The sequence below is a fragment of the Eurytemora carolleeae genome, unplaced genomic scaffold, assembly GCF_000591075.1.
Source record: "Eurytemora carolleeae unplaced genomic scaffold, Eaff_2.0 scaffold456, whole genome shotgun sequence".
Lineage (NCBI taxonomy): Eukaryota > Metazoa > Arthropoda > Copepoda > Calanoida > Temoridae > Eurytemora > Eurytemora carolleeae.
Genome location: NW_019402108.1, coordinates 195,898 through 219,121, shown reverse-complemented (window position 1 = coordinate 219,121; position 23,224 = coordinate 195,898). Strand labels below are relative to the sequence as shown.

Sequence of the window (23,224 nt, the reverse complement as noted above, 5' to 3'; positions counted from 1 at the left end):
CCTAGAAGTATGAGTTCGCGGACTGTACAAACCTTGGTGATTTTGCATACATCAGCTATCCATGTTTATTTATTTATCTCTAGTTCTCCCTCTCCACTAAACAGCCCTGTCCCCACAGTATGATAAATCCTACTCTGCTCTAATCAAGCATGAACAAAAAGATTCCTCTTGATTCAAATATGACACCATGTCATATTTGAGTTTTTCTCATGGAAAATTATATCAACATTCAATGATCCCATTAAATGTTTGTTAATCTTTAAAAAAAAAATTTCAGTTTTTTTAATTTCTCACATTGTCCCACTCACACTGTGTTAAAAAAAATTTTTAACGTGAATTATAAATCTTTATGCAAATTGTACATCATTAACGAAAAAATATCCATTTTGAAATGTATTTATTATAATCCAAAATTCTAGATTTTCTTGAAATACATTTCATAAAGAAATACAGTTGTTGCAACCACTAGTCCCAGGGTGTACAGAATAAAGGTTAAATAAAAGCTCTCTAGAGTCAGTGGAAGAGGTACTGATTGAGTTTCATAAACTTTAAGAGCTCTTCCAAAGTGTTCACGTTCAATGAATATGTCAACTCCTAAAATAGAAATAAATGGTCCTCTAGTGTAAAGTCTGAGAGAGGAACAGTAGTNACATTATTGAGTTTATACTATAAACCTCTTGTTAAAGTCAAATAAGGCTCGGCCGCTTAAGTATTTTTTCAAAGTAATGTTGCATTAAAGTTCTAAAATCCGATTATATTTACTCTCCATTTCTGTGAAAACCTCTAAATTATGTATTTTATAAAAAATTAGAGACAAAACAAATACTTGGGCTTGCTTGCAACGCCCTAAATTGGATTATTATAAATCTGTTGTAATTTCTTGTAAAAAAGCTATAAAGTATATGTTTTTTACATCTTCTATAAAACATTTGTAATGGATAATAAATTATAAACTGAAATCATTATAAATTAATACAAGATACAATTGATGGAAAATTTTTAAACAAAAAGATTTCCAAATACATTCTCACCATAAAATTCAAAGCAACTACATTTTAAAAGGAATATTATGACAAAAACCAATCCCCCCCCCCCCCCCCCAACTCCAGAGGGGTGTCGGATTTTAATCAGGATAAAAAAGATTTAAAATTCAAAAATAACCTCCTATATCCATTAGAAACCACTGCAATGATGTTTTAAAAAAATCAAGCAGTGAATGTGGAATTTAAAATTACCTGAATCTTTAAGTTTAGCTAGGAACCTATAAATAGTTTCTATAAAATCTCCATCCCTCTTATACAACCAACCATACAAAGATTTAGGAACAAAAGTAGCGGTGGATTCAGTAACTTTTGTTATTACCTTACAAGCAAAAAATGTTATTTTGTATTAGTAAGTTACACTGTAAATATTAAAACGTAATAAAAAAAAAGAATTTTTGGAAAAGCGAATCACAGAGGTTTTTCTTAATAAATTATAACTAATTTATGAATATTTTGAAAACAGCAAAAATAAAAAAAATCCACATTTTTTTATTATTTTTATAAGAAAAACTGAATGCAGAACAATATTTTTAAAACTGTTAATAATGCAAATCATTATTATTAAGAAAAAGTGGATAAAAATATAACAATTTCAGGATACATATTCGCGCCACCTCTATTTTAGAGTAGACACCACCTAGTGGCCAAATGCGGCAGCTCTCGAATCATGATTTCTGGATAAACTTATCAGATTTTTTGATTAATTTGAAAAAACTTCCACATTAATTATCCATATATGAAGTTAATTAAATAAAAACACAAACAGAAAAAAACAAATTGGTAATTAAATAAGATTTATTGAATAAGTACGTAAACAGTACAAAATGGCATTTGACATTCTCCTATCCCCGTCCCCCCTCCTTCCCTACAGCCCCACCCTTGTTGTACTGGTTCTAAATTTATCACATCCATTTTGGGCGCATTTACTGTAGAAAAGATTATTTATACTTTTTGTACTGAGGAAAAAAATTATAACATACAGTAAATATAAAAATTCTTTGAAATACTTCATACTTAATAACATGAAATACCATGTATTTGATATTAAATTTATAATATAACTATAATTAAATTGTGATTTGAAAATCAAATAAATAATATAATATGAGATACAGTAGTAGGCGATAATATCAATATAATGGAGACGACTTTTTAATTCAAGTTTTATTGTTAACAAACTTTTTTTCTGAATTTCAAGGTTACATGTAATTAAAGAGAAGTCGTTTAAAAGCCTGTTATAAAGCTCGATATAAATTAAATTTAAACCATTGTCTTGGTATTATCACACCACTGTATTATTTCACAAGTACAACACTATTCATTCATGTGCTGATGATGATTGATGCTAACTTGTTTTACCAATAAATGTGATATTTATTAGGAAATAAAGAAACTAACAACTAATACATTCACTGAAAAAACTCGTTTTTATCTTCTTTATATGTCAGTGGTGCAGCTAGGACAGCATATCTTCAAAATTGTTGAGCGATTTAAAATTCGGTGATGTTGATGGACCAAACCTCTGTGGAGTAAAAAAGTAGATGTTAGTTCCACATTTATTGAAAATATGTTTCAGTCTGGGTTCACCCTCGACAGTTCTTGAGATATGTTTCTTCACAATTGTCGAGCTTTTATAACAGTAGTTTTCACTGAAGTCAGAAGTGAACTAAACTAATCAGTTAACTACCTGTTCTGCTATTTATTAAAAAAAATTACAAATCAATGTCAAAATAAGTTAATTTTTAATCAACAATGAATGAATATGTTTTTCCACTATTTTTGTAATTTTTCAACTTTCATTTGTTGAAAAAAAATATCTTTTACAAAAAACTTAATAAAAGGAAAAAAATATTTTCAGTTTTCAAATAAACATAATTTTTGAATATTATATTAAAAAAATTAGATTAAGAAACAAATTTTAAACAATGTTGCTGATGTATATTTACAGTGTATTTATTTATGGAATACCCTCCCCTCTCAAAAAAAGGAAAAATTTATTGAAAAGTTTGGTTTTGTGAGAAAGCTGAGTACTTGTAGAATTTGGTCAAGTAAGCTAATAAAATAAACACAAGGTAAAAGGCATCTAAAGTCCTCTATTTCATTTAACCCTAACCAGGGGTCAATTTGGAAGCTCATCTCATACCTTTCTGCGCCTTTAATTTAAATACTGGGTAAAATACGACACAAGACTAATTTGGGAATTGCAACTTTTTCATTTGATTTTTTTTTAACTAGGTGTTGGAATTGTACATTTATCACAAAACCTTAACGGAAATATTGATTTTTTTTTTCTATCCTTTACTAAACATGTTAATCCAGATAGTGATTAATCTTATATTTGTTGAAAAATACCAACATTAGTTAATTGTCTACTTAGAAGATTTTCCATTAGGAAATGGTTTGTATTTCACTGAATCAGAGAGAAGATTATCTTTTAAACTAAATAATGTTCAATTATAATATTGTAAACTGCACATTATTTTTTATTTAAAAAATTAATTTTAATAATGTACATAAGTGCACATGGTTGTAATTCAGGAAAACGACCCCACGCCAGAATATAATAGAATAGAAAAGAATAAAATATAATAGAATGGAATAGATTAGAATATAATAGAATAGAATAGAATAGAATAGAATAGAAAGAATAAAATATAATAGAATTGAATAGATTAGAATATAATAGAATAAAAAGAATAAAATATAACAGAATAAAATAGATTAGAATATAATAGAATAAAAATAATTGAATAAAATATAATAGAATTAAATAGAATAGAAATAAAAGAATAGAAATAAATAGAATAAAATAGAATAGAAAGAATTGAACAAAATAAAATAGCATAGAAAAGAATAAAATATAATAGAATGGAGTAGATTAGAATATAATAGAATAGAAAGAATTGAACATAATATAATAGAATAGAAAGAATAAAATATAACAGAATGAAATAGACTAGAATATAATAGAATAGAAAGAATTGAACATAATATAATAGAATAGAAAGAATAAAATATAATAGAATGGAATAGATTCAAATATAATAGAATAAAAAGAATTGGATAACATATTATAGAATTAAATAGAAAAGAATGAAATAGAATAGAATTGAATAAAATAAAATAAAACAAAATAGAATACAATAGAATAGAATAGAAAAGAATAGAATGGAAATAATAGAATATATTAGTATAGAATAGGGTGAAAAATAATAGAACAAATTAGATATACAATAGAATAGAATAGAAAAGAATAGAATGGAAATAATAGAATATATTAGTATAGAATAGGGTGAAAAATAATAGAACAAATTAGATAAGAATAAAATAGAATATAAAAAATAATAGAATAGAATTTGAAAGAATTAAATTAAATATAATAGAAAAGAATAAAATAGATTATAATAGAATAGAATAGAATTAAATAGAATATAATAGAATAAAATATAAATGAATAGAATAGAATAGAATAGAAATGAATGGAATATAATAGAATAGAATAGAATAGAAAAGAATAGAAAACAAAAGAATAGAATAGAATAGAATAAAATATAAATGAATAGAATAGAATAGAATAGAAATGAATGGAATATAATAGAATAGAATAGAATAGAAAAGAATAGAAAACAAAAGAATAGAATAGAATAGAATAGAATGGAATACAATTGAAAAGATTAGAACAGAATATAAAAGAAAAGAATAGAACATAAAAGAATAAAATAAAATAGAAATGAATAAAGTATAATAGAATAGAATATGATAAATAGAATAGAATAGAATGTACCCTTCCAGTGATCAATTGCTGCTCAAAAACATAAAACTTCATATCATTCAGGTCTTCGGTAGAGCATGCACCTTCTGCAATGATCTCTTCAACATCCATAACATCACTGTAATTTAAACAGTTTATCAACATTGCGATAAAAGCACACAAGGAAGGGCTAGGCGTTATTCCTGACAAACAATCCTTCTTTCCCAAGAAAAAAACTTTGTTTCGTTTTTGTTTTCAGCCATTAATTTTGTTTTAATAAACAGCTAATCTGTTCTAGGAATGATTTACCAATTAACGATTTTTGCCATTAGTTAATGAACTCTACTGTTTTTTTTTCAAAAACCTTGGTTTAGTTTACAGAACTTTTCCCAGTCATAAATACTAGCCTAGAAATTATAAATTAAAACAACTTACTCACGCTCAATATATCTCATCTGGGACCTGAATTAACAAAATTAAAAATTCATAAGATTTTGATTTTTTTTTAGCAAATCTTACTTCAGTTTATCTATTTCTTGTTGGCTGTGCACCTCTTCAAAAGCAAAATCCTGAGTTTGATGGAACTAAAAAATATATTATCCTCATAATCATCATTTTCATCATTATCATTATTATCATCATTATCATCATTATCATCATTTTAATCATTATCATCATTGTCATCATAATCATCATTATCATCATTATCATCATTATCATCATTATCGTCATTATCATCATTATCATCATTATCATCATTATCATCATTTTCATCATTATCATCATTACCATCATTATCATCATTATCATCATTATCATCATTATCATCATTATCGTCATTATCATCATTTTATCATTATCATCATTATCATCATTTTATCATTATCATCATTATCATCATTATCATCATTATCATCATTATCATCATTATCATTATTATAATCATTATCATCATTTTATCATTAATCATCATTATCATCATTATCATCATTATCATCATTATCATCATTATCATCATTATCATCATTATCATCATTATCATCATTATCATCATTATCATCATTATCATCATTATCATCATTATCATCATTATCATCATTATCATCATTATCATCATTATCATCATTATCATCATTATCATCATTATCATCATTATCATCATTATCATCATTATCATCATTATCATCATTATTATCATTATCATCATTATCATCATTATCATTGTTATCATCGTTATCATTGTTATCTTTTTATCACCATCATTATTATCATTGTCATCATTAATATTACCAAAAAATCTGTTTGGTCTGCCAGCTGGCTGAGTGAGGTTATTTCTGGCTCATATTCAGAGGCCCTGGAAAAAGAAATATAAAAGGATTCCTTCTAAACAAGAAACGAATTAAATAAAGTTGAGCTACGTCGCTGAACTTCATTCATGGGAATTGAGTTTTTGTCACAAAATCCATTTTTCTAATCCCTATATATTTACAACCTGATTGTGACAAACTTTTATATTACAAACTACAACTTGTTATTCTAAAAGAATTTATTGTTTTAAATATCAAAGGTTTATGACATCAGGAATGCAAAGATATAGGGATTAAAAACACTGAGTTTGTGGCTTAAACTCAACTCTTTTGAAACAGCATTTGACAGATTTAGTTGATCAAATTCGTTTCAAGTTATCAAAAAAAAAACAAAAAAAAACAATAAAAATTGTTCTTATTTTACTGAACAAATCATAAAAATAACCTTTTATTTACAGTAATGAACCTTGGTTTATAAAATATCTATTTCACAATACCAGCTAGGGAACCCAGCTTTGCCTGAAAACTAAACTTTCTCTACATAGTTCAACTTATATTTTGTGATTCAAGTTAAGAACACTTTCGCGATTCTTCTACAAAGTTTCCAAATCAAAGTTTGAGGCAAATCGGTTCCTCCGTTATGATTGGACATCCAAACAAACAGAAATTACTATTTATATTTATATGGATCACAATAACAAAACCATATTTTAAAATATTAGATTTCTTGCCTTAAATCACATTGCCAGGCTGCAACAATAAACAAAGTGCAGAGGAACCAAAAGAACTGGAAACACTGCACAAATCTTTTCCCTAAAACAAAAGAAATTGCAATCACATAATACATAGAAATTGTAATACAAATCCCAATTGTTTAAGAGGAGCAAAGTACACAGTATAAAGTTTGGGTAGAAGTCATCAAGATTGTAATGCATGGAAAGTTAATTGCTGTCGCGTATACTCTGAATAAATATTGAGACCAGTTCTCTCTGGGCAGAATTTGTAAACAAGAATAGATGCAGTGTTCGTTTAGTATCCGAGGAGGGTAAAAGCAGTAAATTTGGATAATTGTGATAATTCACATAATAGTTTGCTATGACCAGAATATTTCATTGATTTTTTATGTGAAAGATGGATCCCATGTCAGGCTTTGACATCTGTCTTGTGTTTGCATTACCGACCAGAGACAGTACACTGCAGTACAAAAGATGTTTACACTTCTGAAATAACTTTCCTTGCATTACATCCTTGGAAGTCATCATGATTGGAGTACTATCCGAGACCTCCCACAAACATCTCATTAGATACCCCTGGATTTACGTTGGGGGCCCAAACTCTTTTCATTAGGGTGTAACTCTGAGAAGAAGTGTTGACATTTGTAATTATCTTTTTAAATTGTGAATCAGACATTGCCAAGTTTGCAGAAAGGATTACTTGAAAATTACCTTTTCTTATATTGGCGTGAAACGGCTCAGAAAAGTAGCATCCATAGAAATGCAGAACAACATCAGTGAGACTGATAATTCGTTCTGGGAACAGTTAATCTATTTAACCCTATAAGAGTCCTGAGGGGGGGGGGTGTACATAAATAACATTATTATATAGGGTAAAAGTAAAACGTTTGGGGAAGTATGTCATTTGTTCCTCGTTTTTAACTTTTTTTTAGAAAACTAACAGTTTTAAATAGAAAATCAATAATTTCTTCATCGTTTCCCTTCCGTAATAAAAGGTTTACAGGGTTCTAATGAAAAACTGAAACAGTGCTCTTTGATTCAGGGGTGGCTTGAAATTTTATCAACAGTTTTATTTTTAAGTTTACCATATGAGCAGAGTTTAGAGTCTATGACTATCAAAGTATAAAAGGTTCCAATTGATAAAGCTGTCCCACCAATAACACAGAGCCAGACCTATATAGTTACTCCAAGAAAAAATGTTGGGTTTTAAAAATTTTTTCAAAATATTTATTTTTAAATAAAGAAATTTTTAAACAAAATTTTAAAAGTACAGTGATTTGTTATTCTCCGGCTATTGTATCTTCTTTTAACTGATTAAATATCTGTTTTCTGTTCTTCTCTTTTAGATCTACGTATTATAATCTCTGATTATATTCTGATTATTCCTTCTTGTTTATGTATGGTCTGGGTAGGCATTCCTGCATTTCAGGATACAGCTTTCACAGGGACTATGCTTCACTAACAAGAAAAGCTCAGGAGACATATTTATTATATTCTTACAGGGTGGAAAAAATAAAAGTCACTGCACTAAGCAGGGTTTGAAAACTCTGAGGATATCCATTTTCAGAATTCGGCCTTAATAACGAGATATGGTATAAGTTAGGTTAGGAATGGAGTGGATATTTTGACAAAAGAATTCTTGATTCTTGTAAGTTCATCTCAGACACAGTGCTTAAAAATATGGCCTCGTCTACTGCAATCTTTTCATTGCAGCCGGCAGAGTAACTGGTATCATAGTGAATGGTGCACAACCTATCAGGGTTCTACTTTCTTTTTTTTCATTTTCCATGTTTCTGGGAAGAGAGAGAGAGAGAGAGAGAGAGAGAGAGAGAGAGAGAGAGAGAGAAACCCCTCCTTCTCTGCAATATTATTTTCTTTTTTTCCCAAGTAAGATGTACTGTCATGTTATTCCACACAGGGTTCTGTTCAGCCACAAGAAACTGAAGAGAGTTGTGCAAGAATCTGACGGCTCTGAGCTCCCTTGTGGCTTACTCAAAGAACAAGATTCAATCAAAAGGATAACTGTCTTTCAGACGAGTTCGGATACTTAATAATAGCTAAGCAGGCTTGTTATTAATGAGTATATTTAAAGCAAAATCTGGATCCAGCTAGGTATAAACTCTCCATTCTCCAGGTTAATGCAGCTTTAAAAGAGTAATGCAGGCCTTTAATGTTTCTTTTAGTCCCGTTTTTCTTTTCCATGTGTGTTAAGAGGTTTTCCCCATATACACCCCTGGCTAAAGTTTTTCTAGTTTGTACTTTTCTCTCTCTCACCCTGTATCTCTGATTTCTTTAAGAAGTGCCTCTCAAGACCTAGTTGTTAACTCTCTAAAACAAAAGCCATAAACTTTATTTTTACAAAACAACAACCATAAATTTTGATTTGTAGAAAAGAACAGCCATAGGCTGTATTTTACTGAAAATTTCATAGCCATAATTTGACATATATAATGTAAATTAAAAAAACCATTTAAATTTTACCGAAAATTAATCATTACGTTTATTTTACCAAAGGTATAAGTCATTAAAATATGTTCTTAAGAACAGACATAAAAATTCACTTAATATTTTAAAACTACATCTATTATTCTACATTTCAATTGTATCCTGAAAAATTAAAATTGAATTAAATTAAACCTGGTATGTGAAAATGTTGATTATTTGAAGCAAGTTTGTTATTTTGGCCGGCAGGGGGCACACTAAACATAAGAAGGAAATCTTACTTAAAACTTAAGTCATGAGGATATCACAAACTTTGTTTTGTTTTTTGTTTTGCAAAATTAAAAATTTGTTAGTTTTAATCTGTGTTTTTTTTTCTTAAAAACTATGATTTTTTTAGCTTTAAGTTCATTTTTAAGAAAAAAAATTTAAAACAATACAGGTAACAAAATATCACTTTGCCAGTTGACTCTTTGCCATGTGTCTACGTTACCAAGTGACTAATTTGCTAGGTTAATAATATGCCAATTCACAATATTGCCAGGTGTCAATTTTGTCTGAAGAAAATTTTGCCAAATTGGTCACCTGGCAAACTGTTCCCCTTGCAATTTAGACCCCAGACAAGTTGGTCCCCTGACAATTAAGTCCCCAGGCAAATTGGTCCCCCTGGCAAAAGAGTCCCTTTGCAAACTTGTTTCATGGCAAAGTGTTAACTGGCAAATTGAACCATGGCAACTTTGTCAATTGTTACATGGCAAAATGCTGCCTAGTAAATTACCGCTGGGAACTAGATTGTAGATATTATGGAGTTAATAATTGTTATGGATCAGTTGATGAAACATTCTAATAAAATTTTCAAGATTTCACAACTGTTTTTATTTTATTAAAATTTGCAAAACTTTTATCCTTAGATAAATTGTAAATCAAAAAAAAGATCCCAAACCAATCTTTTTATAATGTTTTTTTGATCATTTTTTCCTATAATTCTGTCTGGGTCAAAATTTGGCATTAAGTAAGAAAAACACATGTTTAAAATAAACAATCTCATACAGAGTCAAAAACTAAAGAATGTGCGAAATCTAAGTTACAACTGAAAAGTTCTGAAAAATAGTGAAATTTAAATTTAAATTTCCTGAGAGAAATTTCAACCAATCAGAATTACAACAATTGTGAATCTACAGAGATTACACAACATCAGCTGTTCCATTTCATAATTTCAATTTCAAATTTTCAAATATATTTTGGATTACACGATGTCTTTAGTTATTCAAGAAAATGGGAAAAGATTTATAAACTCAAATAGTCAGATTGAATCATTTTTATGAATGCAATATCTCACAATTGAATGCGGGGTTTCCAGGTTTTTTTTAACTCGCAAAAATCGACAAGTTAATTATTTAACCCCAGGGTTAAAATACAGGTTTAAATTTAGTGAGAAATGTCATTTAAGCTAAACCTTAAAATTTAAGTCAGAACTTTTCGTCCTTTAGTTTTAGACTCAGTTTGTCTAATTTGGATCCTAAAACACATTTAAGCAGAAAACTATCTAAAACCAAACCATTGGAATTAAACATTAAACTTTGGATCAAGAAGCTTTATTCATACTTACTTATAACGACTGCTGAGTTAATAATTGGAATCAGGGTTAGTTGGGTGAAATAACTATTTTTTCCTGGCATGTTGGATATACATAAAAACCTCCCCATCTGAAAAAAGGATCATATGAATAAAAAAAACATATTTTATGACGTCTGAAGCATTGATCTTCAAATTAATAAGTGCCAATTTTGTCTAAATGAAAAATTTTAAGGATAAAAAAGTGCCAATTTCATTTCAAGATCAAAGCTTTGTTCTATAATCTTTCTTTTGAAAACATTAGATAAAAAGAAGATTTACATTAATCGATTTTCTATTATCTTTCTTTCAAAAACATCAGATAAAATATTTGATTTTACAAAACTAAAAATGTAAACATTTTTTTCTCAAAAAAAAAATTTCTATCCAACAAATAAATACTTATAATTTGTTGACACTCTTGGCTATATGATGTTTCATTTTCAACTGTACACTCCCATTCTTCGTATAAAGTAAATTCAAATCCAAACTTTTCAGCAAATATATAAAATGTAGAATAAGAAGGTCCAAAAGGAATTTCTACCCCCTCACTGTCTGATCCGTTGTAGGAACTCCTAGATAGTTATTTTTATGGATAGTTAAAGGCTGGTCTGGCTGGATATGGAAGTTGAGCGGAGAGTGCAGTATTTGTGACAACTTAAAAATCATTTGAGACCTACAGGATGTTTTTACGCTGTATAATTCCTAATTAAGAGCGCAAAATCGATCTTTGAAATCCTTCACGCGCTCCCCCTCAAAGCAGGTTTTGACGCCTTCTAAGCAGGTTGTGGTGTAGCACACCTGCGGGCATGCATGCAGGAAGGTGCACTGGCTCAAATACTAAGTCTAGCTGTAGGTAATCCCTTTAAAGGAACTGTAAACTGATTTAGACAACCCCTTTTAAGAAATTATGCATGCTGATTTAGAAAACCTCACTATGCATTTAAAAAAAGGGTTTTATTATTCCTATGGTCTCATATTAGACCTCTAATGAAGGGCCCAGTGTTGCCCGTTGCAAAAACATTTAAAAAGAAATGTTTTTTTTTAGCCTATAACACCCCCCTGCCACCCATGAGTGTCTACTAAAAATGTCAGGCCAGCTTGTTGGGTGTTTTATTATATAGATAATAAAATGAAAAGCATCAAAACTTCTAGATGTTGAAGAGATTATGAATACAATTTTATATCATCCTCCATTCACAACCATACCCTTCAACCCTTCTAGAAAGATATTTTGCAAAATTTAAAAAGTACTCCAATTCACAATGATACATTTACATGCATTGTCCTAACAATTTTTATTTTTTTGTAAAAAGATTATTTACTTCTGAAAAACCAAGAGCAATTTTCAAATAAACTATAAACCTGGAAAAACAACAATTTATTCCACATTATTGATCAGATAAAGGTTTCAAGGGTATCATTGCGAATGGGGTATTGCCATTTTTGCATTACATTACGCTTACTGTCTTTTAACACAGAAAGAACAGATTTTAGAGGAGATGGGGGGGATTATTTATCATGAAAATATAAACCCCTTCTTACCTGTAATACCAAAACATTGGGAAATGATTGATGTTTAGTTTTATATCTTTCATATCTCCAGACTAAATATGTAGATGTGATTTGAAATTAAAGCATTTGATTCATTCCCATTTTATATTATGTATTTATTTATCTAACTAATAGAGAACTGGTATAAAACGCACTAAAATTAAAAAAAATTCAGACTTCTAAAGATTAGCATGTTAAGTCTCTTGAAACACCAGATAGATTCAAAATTTTAAAAAATTAAGAGAAAAACTTTCATCAAAACTATCTGTTGTGATATAAATGAATGTGAAGTAGAAATATACATATTTTCTAATCACAGATGTTTTTTTTGCACAATTATTACACTTATTTTTTTGTAATTCATGCCGCATCAAAAAATGTGATAATATTGCATATTTATTTTAAATTCCATCATTTTTTTATGCGGGGTTTTTAGTTAGAGAAAAATAAAAACTTGTTGATCTTTTACTTTTTTTTACCTTCAAGGAGTCCACTCTATCCCTGGGCACTCCTTGAATTTGACATAAATGTTTGATTTCAACATGAGAATTCCTGAAAATATTTGGTAAAGATTAAGATTAGAAACAATTCTAAATTGTCCAACTGATCATTTCTGTTTTGCCTTTCTATTGCGAAGGATATCTCCACTTTCTTGATTCTCTCATTGGTTTAACGCAAAATTCCCATAGCTTATAATTATACAATATTCCCTAGCTTCTAATTGGTTTAACACAATATTCCTTAGCTTTTTATTGGTTTAACCCGAAATTTCCCAGCTTCTGATTTTATGTAAGATTCCCTAGCTTCCAATATGTTTACCACAAAATTTCCTAGCTTCTAATTATTTTAATCCAAAATTCCCTAGCTTCTAATTGGATGTTCTTGGGATATCTGATTGGCACTTCACCAGATATCAAATAAAGATTAAATTAATCCGAATTTGAATACAGCAGATATAATTCAACTCTATGAAACAGTAAAAATCTTGGGAGCAATGAAATTATAATTCTCTTATTTCAAACTTTTTAATTTAAATGGGAAACTTTATAATACAGTGGATGGCGTTTTTATTAACACCATGAAGGCGACTTACAAATTTAAAAGAAATCTAAGAGAAGCAGTTGATTGACAACTTCTTGTTAATTTAATGTTTTTGTATATCAAAACTGTTTTAATGCTTAGGAGAAATATCGTTTTCATTGCATTGATATATACGGCGACGACAGTACGAAACCTGAAATTATGGATCTTTATGAATCCACCTTTTTTGTTTCAACTTTTTATTTCTTTTCTAAAACATAAAAACATCAAAACACTAGGCTCATGGACAGTACACAAATTTGGTTATAAGTTCTGTTAAATCAAATCATGAAATCTGTAAGAGAGTGTTTTAAATTTTACTTTTAGTTCATCCCCATCTCGATCCCTTTCAAAAAAATACATTCTCACCTTGTTGTACGATTATGATCATGATTGTAAATGCAAACAGATCTGAACAAAAAAATCAAATAAGATTGCATTAGATATACAGCCACAGCCAGAAGCCCAAAGGAGTTATAGCGCATTTTGGGTTGAATTACAAGAAAGAGAGCCTGTTACAGCCGCGGTAATCTGCCCTCTAGTCTGCCCTAGTTGCAGCGCTCGGCCCCCCATAGTATTTCCTAGCCTCAGCGATCGGCTCAGAAAGTGTCTTAACTCTTAGCCTTACCCAACCATTATTTATATAATTATGTCTCTCTTACTTGTATAAACGCGGCAAGCGTGCATAACTCTTTTAGGCTTTTGTGGGACATACTGCACTGTGATTTTAAGATCTCTGCATAGTCTCAAGCAAAAATCTATGAATATATATATATATATATATATATGTATATATATATATAAACTGAATATGCTTAAAAAATGTAGTAAAAATGTGCTGATATTCTAATCTAATCTTTGATGCTTTTAAACTAGCTTTATTTAGTTAAAAAAAAACTATTAATAAAGAGAAATTATTCCTTCATCTCACTCACCTGTAAGTTTCTCCGCAACCAGGGAAAAAAAGATTCAGAAAACTTAAATTTCCTTTTATCACAACTTCCAATGTTGATTCATTGTATCCTAATGATAAGTTTTTTATACTGAAATCAGATCGCAAAAAACACTCTCTATAGGGTTTTCGCAAAAATAAAAAGAAGGATAAAAAGTTAATCGCTTATAAGGGAATTTTTTTTAAACGATAGTTTTACGTTTTAAACAACAATCTTTTTTCCTTTTTCGAAAGTTTAAAGCGAAAGGTTCGTTTTCAAAAACGATCGTTTTCTTCCAAAAAGGAAATGGTAGTTTTAAAAAAAAAACAAATGAAACGAAAAACGATAGTTTTATCTATTGTTTTAAAAACGATTAGCAACCACTACACAAAACAAACCAAAAAACTAACTGAAAACGTACTGAAAACTAATTGAAACCGAACTGAAAACGATCTGAAACCGAACTTAAAACGAACTAAAAACAAACTGAAAACGAACTGAAAACGAACTGAAAACGATCTGAAAACGAACTGAAAATGAACTAAAAACGAACTAAAACAATTAGCAATGCTACGTAGTACAAACGATACATGAACTTTGACATTTCAAATGATAAATAAAGCTAAGCCTCGTGTTTTTTATGTGATTGCGTGTATGTTTTTCTAATAGATTAATAACAACACAAGAACAATAAATGTCATCTTTTCAAGATTTAGGAGTTTTTTGTTTGTCCAAAGGAGTTACATGCGCTTGCCGCGTTGGATTAAAGGAAAGGAAGAAATTATTACAAATGTTAGGGTTAGGCTCAGTTAAGACACTGTCTGGGTCGATCGCTGCGGCTAGGACCGAGCGCCGTGGCTGTAACAGGCCCTCTTGTAAGTTAACGCGGCATGCACATAACTCCTTTGGTCTTGTGTCTGTTTTTGAGTATGATTGTGTGTGTTTGTCCCATTTATAAGTAAATAAACATTGAGCTTATAAACGCAAAATCACCAAGAATTGTACAGTCAGCGAACTCATACTTCTAGGGGTCAAAGTGTACTTCAATGATAAGCGGGGTGGTTTGCAGGTGTTTTAATGGATTTCATAATTGTCCCCTAAGCCAAATGTATACCAAGTTGCCAACCCGAAAAACTTATTAAATTGTAACAAAAATAAATAGCGAAACAAGGTGTCCCACAAACGTGACAGTTAAAAGACAACTTAATGATCTTCTATGAAATGTTCAATAAGTTGCTGCATTTGTTTAGTTTATATTCACAAAATGTTTCGTGAGACACCATGAAGAGTATGTGGCTGCAGCTACTTTAGGGATTCCACGGGCAAAACCGGGTATTTGAGCGCGCAATTATTAATTTAATAAATCAAAAACCTGATTCTCCTTGTCCCTCGATTATATTTATGAATACGCAATCAGACCTCCTAGAAAATATAAATACTTAAAAATACTTTGAATAAACAGTAGTTTTAATGATGACATTTATTATTTGCAAAGTATAAATTGTTTTTTAGCTTTTTTTTCTAGAAGTGATAAAATTCTTATCGATTTTTTTTGCTTTAAGAACTTTCAATCTTTAAGGATCAGTGTGACTAATGTGCAAATAAAATATAATTTTTCTTTTCTTTAAAAAAAATAGACAGAAGATGTAAACAATTATTACCACCTTTTGACCATCATTACTGACCTATGATTTCACCAACAGAGGGACATAACGTCCCTTGGGACATTTGAGTAAAATAAACACCCGCTCTGTGAAGTTTTCGGGAAATAATTCGCGCATTTTATCTTGATAAACGATCTGACATTATGTAAAACTACTTTTTTGAGAAATTGAAAATATAATTTATATAATTTATACCACGGAGTTCCGTTGACCAATTTTGCTAAAAAAACATATCTCGCTCTGGATGTTTTGCAGATCAAATTGGTCGTGGGGAACCTTTGGTAAAGTAAACTTCCCTTAACTTAACTGTAAAATAGTTGTAAACAATGAATTACCTTCTTGAAAGACACAAACTATTCTTAATTCTAGTCTGAAATCATAGCAAAAGTAAGTTGTTCGCAAAATATAAAACTTTCATTTTTTATAAATTAGTTGAAATTTTCTTGAAAATGTCGTAAATTGTGATTTTTCACAAAACTGAAAATTTTTAAAATTCCTGATTATTTTTATCATTTGTTATAGTAAGATGACAAGTATCTAATCCATCTCCTCGTTTCAGTCCGCGGGTGTCGTCTTCATTCAGAATAATCTGCATACAAAATATCCATATTTTTATATAAAGCTCTTCACCAATATATATTTTCTAGCCATAGTTGGACAAACAGCTGAACCAAATTGGAGGAAAATTTTAGGGAGGAGTAGCTCCCCGGCCAAAATATATTAATAATTGTTTGTTATTTTTAATTATCATTATGGTGTATGTACATTGTAAAAACTTGTAGCCTAATAAATATTTTGATTTGACTTGATTTGGCAACGCCGGTTTCTAGTATCTTACAAAGTTACAAAGATTAAACAAATTCAACAAATTGTTAAAAAAAGAAAAAAAACAATTTGTTTCTTAGATTTACAAAATGTTGTGACAACATGAAAAGTAAGGATGAATTTATTCTATGTGTACCCCAGATTTTGAGCTATCTAAAGAATGTATGAAATGTCGTCTTCACTATTTTTCATGGTTTTTTTTACTAACATACGTAAATCTCACTAATTACAAAAATAAATAGATATCCATGAATGTTCGGGAACAGTTATAAAGAGTTCCATATAATCATTTCATTAAACAACTAAATATCTGTATCATTCCGTTATCAGTAAGTGTGAATACAACCTTGGTTTTAAGAATCTGCTTTGCAGCCATCATATCCTAAAAATAGTGAAAATAAGAATCTGAATTTTTTCGTTTTTTAGTAAAAAATATTACCCCTTGATTCAATTCTCCAAACAGAGAGAGTATACAATACTGGGAGGGATGAATATAGTTCCCAAGATAAGGAACCAATATTTCAAGTTCTAAACTAAAATTATTATTTCCCAATCCTGCTAAACCTACTAAACCTAAAATCTCCAATCCTACTAAACCTACAAAACCTAGAATTCCAATACTCATTTATTGATAATAAAAAACCCTTCAACTGTTTAATCTTTATTAACTATTATTATTTATATGCATGTACGCCAATAACAATTTGTATTTTGTAGGAAACCTCGTTACTGAAATATACTTTTTTCAAGAAGTTATCATCTATCTGTGTCTGGTAGAAGAGAGTGTTTTCCTTGCCAACTTGCCTTTCCCTCTTTCGAGTATTATTCCTTTTGTTCAGCTCACACTATTATATTTGGTATTTCAAAAACATCATTTTAGTATTTTAGGTTTATGCAAAAACAAATTATTTCAAAATCCTTTAACTTTAAATTTTGCTACATCCTCTGACATATTCAAATAGGTCATAGAATATTTAAATTTTTTCAAATATTGTCATGATTTAATGTCATTCTACAGCTACACTGTAAATATTGAAACGTAATAAAAAAAAGAAGTTTTGGAAAAGAGTAAAGCAGAACTTTTTTTTAATAAATTATCCTTAATTTATGAATAATTTGAGAACTGATAAAATAAAATAAAAATACATTTTTATTTATTGTTTTTATAAGAAAAATTAAATGCAGAACAAAATTTTTAAACTGTTAAAACAAAGTTAAAAAAGGTGGATTCAAATGTAACAATTTCTGCATACAAAGCACGTACCACCTCTTTAATACCAGAAATTGCAGAAATATTTGTTCTTTAATTATTTCTTCCAGTGCTTAGGATCCGCAAGATTTTGGTTTTCTGGATCCGGATTCAGATCCCAAAAAATATGCGGATCCACGAATCAGGATCCAAGGGGCAAAATATCAAAATTCTACAGAAAACAAATTAGTTGTTTAGGAACAGGTTGAGAAAATAAAAATTAATCTTATCCTCGAAAATAAAAAATCTATTTCAATTATTAGTTTCTATTTTCTCATTATTCTGGTTTTTTATTATTCACAAAGATTTTCTGCAGATTTTCTGGAATTATTATTGAGAAGACGACATTTGAAGATTTTGTAGGAAATTGCAAACAAATTCATAGAAAATAAGAGATTCAATATAATAAAGAAAACGAAATAACTGATTCTAGCATTGATTTATTGACAAATTTCTTTTGAGAAATATGTTCCTAAACATCTGATTAGTTTACTGTATAATTTTTACTTTATTTTCCGTCCTAGTTATTTAAAAATTTTAAAAAAACTTAGCCACCCGAATTCATGATTTTGATAATCGACTTTGCAATCAAACTCAGTAATCATACATCATGGAAAAGTTTTATTGTCTCAAATGAATCCTGAAGAATTTTTCCACACCACTGCATACTCAGTTTAACTACCGTACATAGCCGCTCTTTCTTTTTAAATAAAATCTTTTGCCTTAGATATAGTAATGTAATATTTTTTTTGATAAAAAAAACAAGTTTACAGTTGTGAAGGGAATCGTGACTATAAAAAAACAGACAGTATAAATTTCGTTGCAGTCGTCTCTGAAGCCTCATCCTTTGTAAGTAACCCTGTATACTAATATTGTGTGACCTGCATTTACATGTGTTTTAATTTTTTGGCTTTATTTTCTCTAATATAAGATGGTTTTAGAAAACTCGTGAATTTATTCGTGTAAATACAGGGTTACCCACAAAGGATGAGATGTTATGAATATAGTTTTTGAATAATTCATTAAATAATTTGAAAAGGAAAAAAAAATACAGATGACACAAGAATGCAGAAATTCCATACAATCATTACTGAAGTTTCATCCTTTGAAAACATCGGAAAAGCCATTTTCTTGCCTCCTTCCTTGGGACTGGTTTGTAGGAAACTAATGATTTTCAAAAAGTTTCGGATTTTTTGATGAAAAATTCGCGGATTTTTGAACATTTTCTTTGGGAAAAAAATAGGTTCGACGTCGATAGGGGATGAAAGTAGCAGTCAGCTCCCCACACGTCCGTGCCTCGCAGGGGCTCTGAACACACCAACCCAGGTTTTTCAACACCAAGAGTTGGATGCAGTCCTACGCTGCAAGGTACATCTTGATCAATGATTAAAACAAAATAAACCAATTGTTCAATTCAGTGCTGCGTAAGAAATGTTTTATTGTAAATCCCATAAACCACTTTATCAACCAAATAATGAAAATCAATAAGCAACACTAATCCTAAGTAAAATTCTTGTTCCACTATGTTGATAAAAATGAAAAAAAAATCTATAATACATGTATAAATTGAGATTTGTTAGTAGGCTTTGCTGTATAGCGGAGGCTCAGTCTGCCTAGAAAATCTGCAAGGCTCATGTCTGCATGCACTGTAAACACAAATCGGGAAAACTACAGAAACTAGTTCCGATATTCGCGGAAAAAAAGGCATTCGTGCGTGAATATAGGAACCAGATTCCGATATTTCATGGAAGCATTTTCCGAAATTAAAGGAAAAGAGTTTCTCGAAATCCAGAACTTGATTCCGTCTCAATTATTCAAATAGAATTAAAATAGAATCTAATTCTTAAAATATCGGAATTGTATTCCGATCCTAGATTTCCTTTCTTAAAATATCGGAACTGAATTCCGATCCTAATTTTTAATTCTTAAAATATCAGAACTGAATTCCGGTCATAGTTTTCAATTCTTAAAATATCGGAATTGAATTCCGATATTAAAGGAACTCTTTTCCTATCTTTAGAAATCTAAATTCCCGTTTTCCAGTTCATGGGCGGGTCCACTCCAGGGTCCTGGATCCTTCCCAGTTCGGGTCCAGTCCAGTCCAGGGTCCTGGATCCTATCCATGCCAGTCCACGGTCCAGTTCAGGGTCCGGTCCACGGTCCTGTCCATGCCAGGGTTCTGGATTCTTTCCAGTCCAGGGTCCGCTTCAGTCCAGTATCCAGGATCCTATCCAGTCCAGGGTCCAGGATCTAGTCCAGTCCAGGTTCAGGATGAGCTAATCTTAAAGATTAATTAAAATATATATTCTGAATTTTCGATTAGAAACCATCTAAGTCGACCAGGTTGGCACAGCCTCAGCGGTAAACATCTAAATATAAAAAAGTTGTGCCATAAAAACAGTTTTTAAATCTGGCGCTTTAGATTTTAGATGACAAATTCAGCAAAGTGCAGTGGAATAAAGGATAACAAGATAAGAATAGGTTTATTTCAAATATTTGGTTTTATAGCTCATTAGTTTCGTAGAGACATATATATAGCTTTTTCCCCCAAACCTGTTTAATTAAATAAAAAAAGATCGTGGTTAAAAATTCAGTTCTTAGTAACGGTATAAACACAGTTTTATACCATGATAGAGAAAAGGTAAAAACTACAAGTTTGTAGAATATGTAACGCCGTTTAATTAAATAAAAAGAAAATAGAAATCCAGAGCTGGGAACTCTTGAATAGTGGATATCGGAATTAATGCTTGATCTACTCATTTTCTTAATCTCAAGATTAAATAATGCTTGTTCTCCTCTTGTTAAATTATTCTCCAGATAAATTAACCGATCGTGATTAAGGATATCACATTCTAAAGGTTTCAGCTCAGGTTAAAAATGCAGTAGAAATCTCATAAGAAATTATTAATTACTTCATGTTTACTAATTTAAAAAAATCAAATTTTACCTTCGATTCCCAGCTCAGATCTTCTCAGAGCTCAGCTCAGACTTAAACAACAATTTGACATAAATTTTCTGTTCTCTTAGAGGTATTACAGGGCTTTTTTTGTTTCTTTTAAAAAGGGAATGCGGATTATGAGGTAAGAGATAAGAAGATTGAGCAGTTTTCACTCCTCACTTATAAAAAATATTCTTAGCTCATTTCCTGACAAGATTAAGAAAAAACTTTGTCAAAATAAATACTCGGTTGAAAAAAAATATAATTAGACAGAATATTTACATAAAAAGGGGGGGGGGGGTTCTAATGACTTTGTTTTTAGAGATATCTCTCTGATTTTTGGCATAAACTTTAGATCGTTTTTAAACAAATCCCAACCCTACTCTCTAGCACTAGAATTATATCATTTTCTTCTCAATATATTTCGCCAAAAACTTTGGCATCATCAGGAGTTTGTCCTTACTCTTTTGAAGAGTATTGAATGATTTTTGGCATGCAGGCCTGAATTGTGATCTAGTTTTTTAATCAAAAACCAAAGTGGGGGAAAAATAATTTTTCCTGCATTTTTAAGACTTTTTTTAAAAAACTTTGTGTTAGGTCCAAGTGGGGTGTCGAAAGTCATCAACATTGGGTCGGGAAACTCAATTCTGAATTGGGATCTAGTGTTTGAATCAAAAAAGTGAGAGAAAAATATTTCCCCCCCTGATTTTTCCCGCATTTTCCGGTCATTTTTTTCAAAAACTTTGCGTTATAGGTCTATGTGGGGTGTCTAAAGTCATAAACATTGGGTCGGGAAACTCAATTCTGGATTCTATAATGCATTTCCCCCCTCTCCTTATACCATTTCCCCCCCCCTTTCCCGCATTTTCCCCCTCCTAAAGGCCAAAGAAGCCTTCTGACTTAATTACCAGAGATTTCTCTCTGATTTTTTGCATGCAGACTTGAATTGTAATCTAGTTTTTGAATCAAAAACCAAAGTGAGAGAAAAATATTTTTCCCCTAATTTTTCCCGCATTTTCCGATCATTTTTTCAAAAACTTTGCGTTAGGCCTATGTGGGGTGTCTAAAGTAATAAACATTGGGTCAGGAAACTCAATTCTGGATTCTATAATGCATTTCCCCCTCTCCTTATACCATTTCCCCCCCCCTTCCCGCATTTTCCCCCTCCTAAAGGCCAAAGAAGCCTTCTAATAGAGATTTCTCTCTGATTTTTTGCATGCAGACCTGAATTGTGATCTAGTTTTTGAATCAAACAGCAAATGTAGGAAAAATAATTTTTCCCCTTTTTTCCGCATTTTTCGGACATTTTTCAAAATCTTTGTGATAGGTCCATGTGGGGTGTCTAAACTGAGTTTCCCGACCAAATGTTGATGACTTTAGACCAGTGCTTAGAATCCATTTAATTTTGATGCGGATGCGGATCCGGATCCTGGCTCCGGACTGGAAAAAAATGGATCCTCATCCAAATCCGGATCTCATATATTGCGTTATTTATCAAACATACCCGCAATAAATTTTGAATTTATATCGTACCAGTGACTTGAAGTGTTGATTTGTTATCCAAACCGATCTTGCAAACATTAATTTAATAAGTATAAAGATTCTTTTAAATATAGTCTAGAAATTAAAAGATGTTTCACCGACCGAAAAATGAGCTGTACTGGCCAGTGGCCATCTTGGATCTAATTCAGGGATGAGTTCCGTTCACTTGAAATTAAATTCCGCGAATTTCGGAATAGTTTTCTTATTTTAGAATTATATTCTTTTTATATCGGAATTGAGTTCTTATACATAAAATACAGATTCAAATTCCGATAATGACAGAATATTTCCTAAATTAAGAAAATGTTTTCTGTAATGAAAAGGAATCATATTCTGAAATTAAGGAAAGGGATATCCTTGAAAGTCGGAAAATGATTCTCATTTAAAGGGAACCCATTTCCATTTCCATTTCCATTCCCCATGTGTGTTTACAGTGTGGCGGAGGCTCATGGCGTCCGGAGGTTCCCTCCCTCCTGTGACCAATATTAAAACCACATTTTTTTATTTCAACAAAGAAGACGACATTTAAGGGGTTCTTGGAAATTTTTTTTC

At 30.3% G+C, this 23,224-nt stretch overlaps 1 protein-coding gene and 1 long non-coding RNA gene across 4 annotated transcripts; both read right to left on the bottom strand.

The window, feature by feature from the left end:
- Positions 1 to 305: 305 nt before the first annotated feature.
- LOC111717874 (uncharacterized) lies at positions 306 to 17,483 on the bottom strand. 3 transcript variants are annotated; one of them, XM_023493332.1, is made up of 20 exons: positions 17,383 to 17,483; positions 17,290 to 17,325; positions 16,454 to 16,707; positions 15,827 to 15,876; positions 14,458 to 14,545; positions 13,892 to 13,933; positions 12,922 to 12,994; positions 12,434 to 12,495; positions 11,433 to 11,463; positions 10,884 to 10,980; positions 9,473 to 9,534; positions 7,921 to 8,008; positions 7,547 to 7,630; positions 6,833 to 6,914; positions 6,085 to 6,148; positions 5,314 to 5,378; positions 5,230 to 5,256; positions 4,828 to 4,933; positions 1,236 to 1,362; positions 306 to 594 (listed from the first exon to the last, which is right to left on the bottom strand). In XM_023493332.1, exons 8-20 carry the CDS (start codon positions 12,484 to 12,486, stop codon positions 416 to 418), a joined length of 1,065 nt encoding a protein of 354 aa, XP_023349100.1. In that variant the 5' UTR covers positions 12,487 to 12,495; positions 12,922 to 12,994; positions 13,892 to 13,933; positions 14,458 to 14,545; positions 15,827 to 15,876; positions 16,454 to 16,707; positions 17,290 to 17,325; positions 17,383 to 17,483; the 3' UTR covers positions 306 to 415. The 3 variants fall into 3 exon arrangements, with proteins under 3 accessions (XP_023349100.1, XP_023349101.1, XP_023349102.1); XM_023493333.1 differs by lacking the exon at positions 11,433 to 11,463; XM_023493334.1 differs by lacking the exons at positions 12,922 to 12,994; positions 13,892 to 13,933; positions 14,458 to 14,545; ... (2 more) ...; positions 17,290 to 17,325; positions 17,383 to 17,483 and having other exon boundaries at positions 11,291 to 11,463; positions 12,434 to 12,497.
- Positions 17,484 to 20,478: 2,995 nt separating this feature from the next.
- On the bottom strand, positions 20,479 to 22,805 carry LOC111717865 (uncharacterized). Its single transcript, XR_002768939.1, has 3 exons — positions 22,664 to 22,805; positions 21,140 to 21,180; positions 20,479 to 20,561 (listed from the first exon to the last, which is right to left on the bottom strand). It is a non-coding gene; the product is annotated as an uncharacterized LOC111717865 (long non-coding RNA).
- Between the last annotated feature and the right edge of the window lie 419 nt (positions 22,806 to 23,224).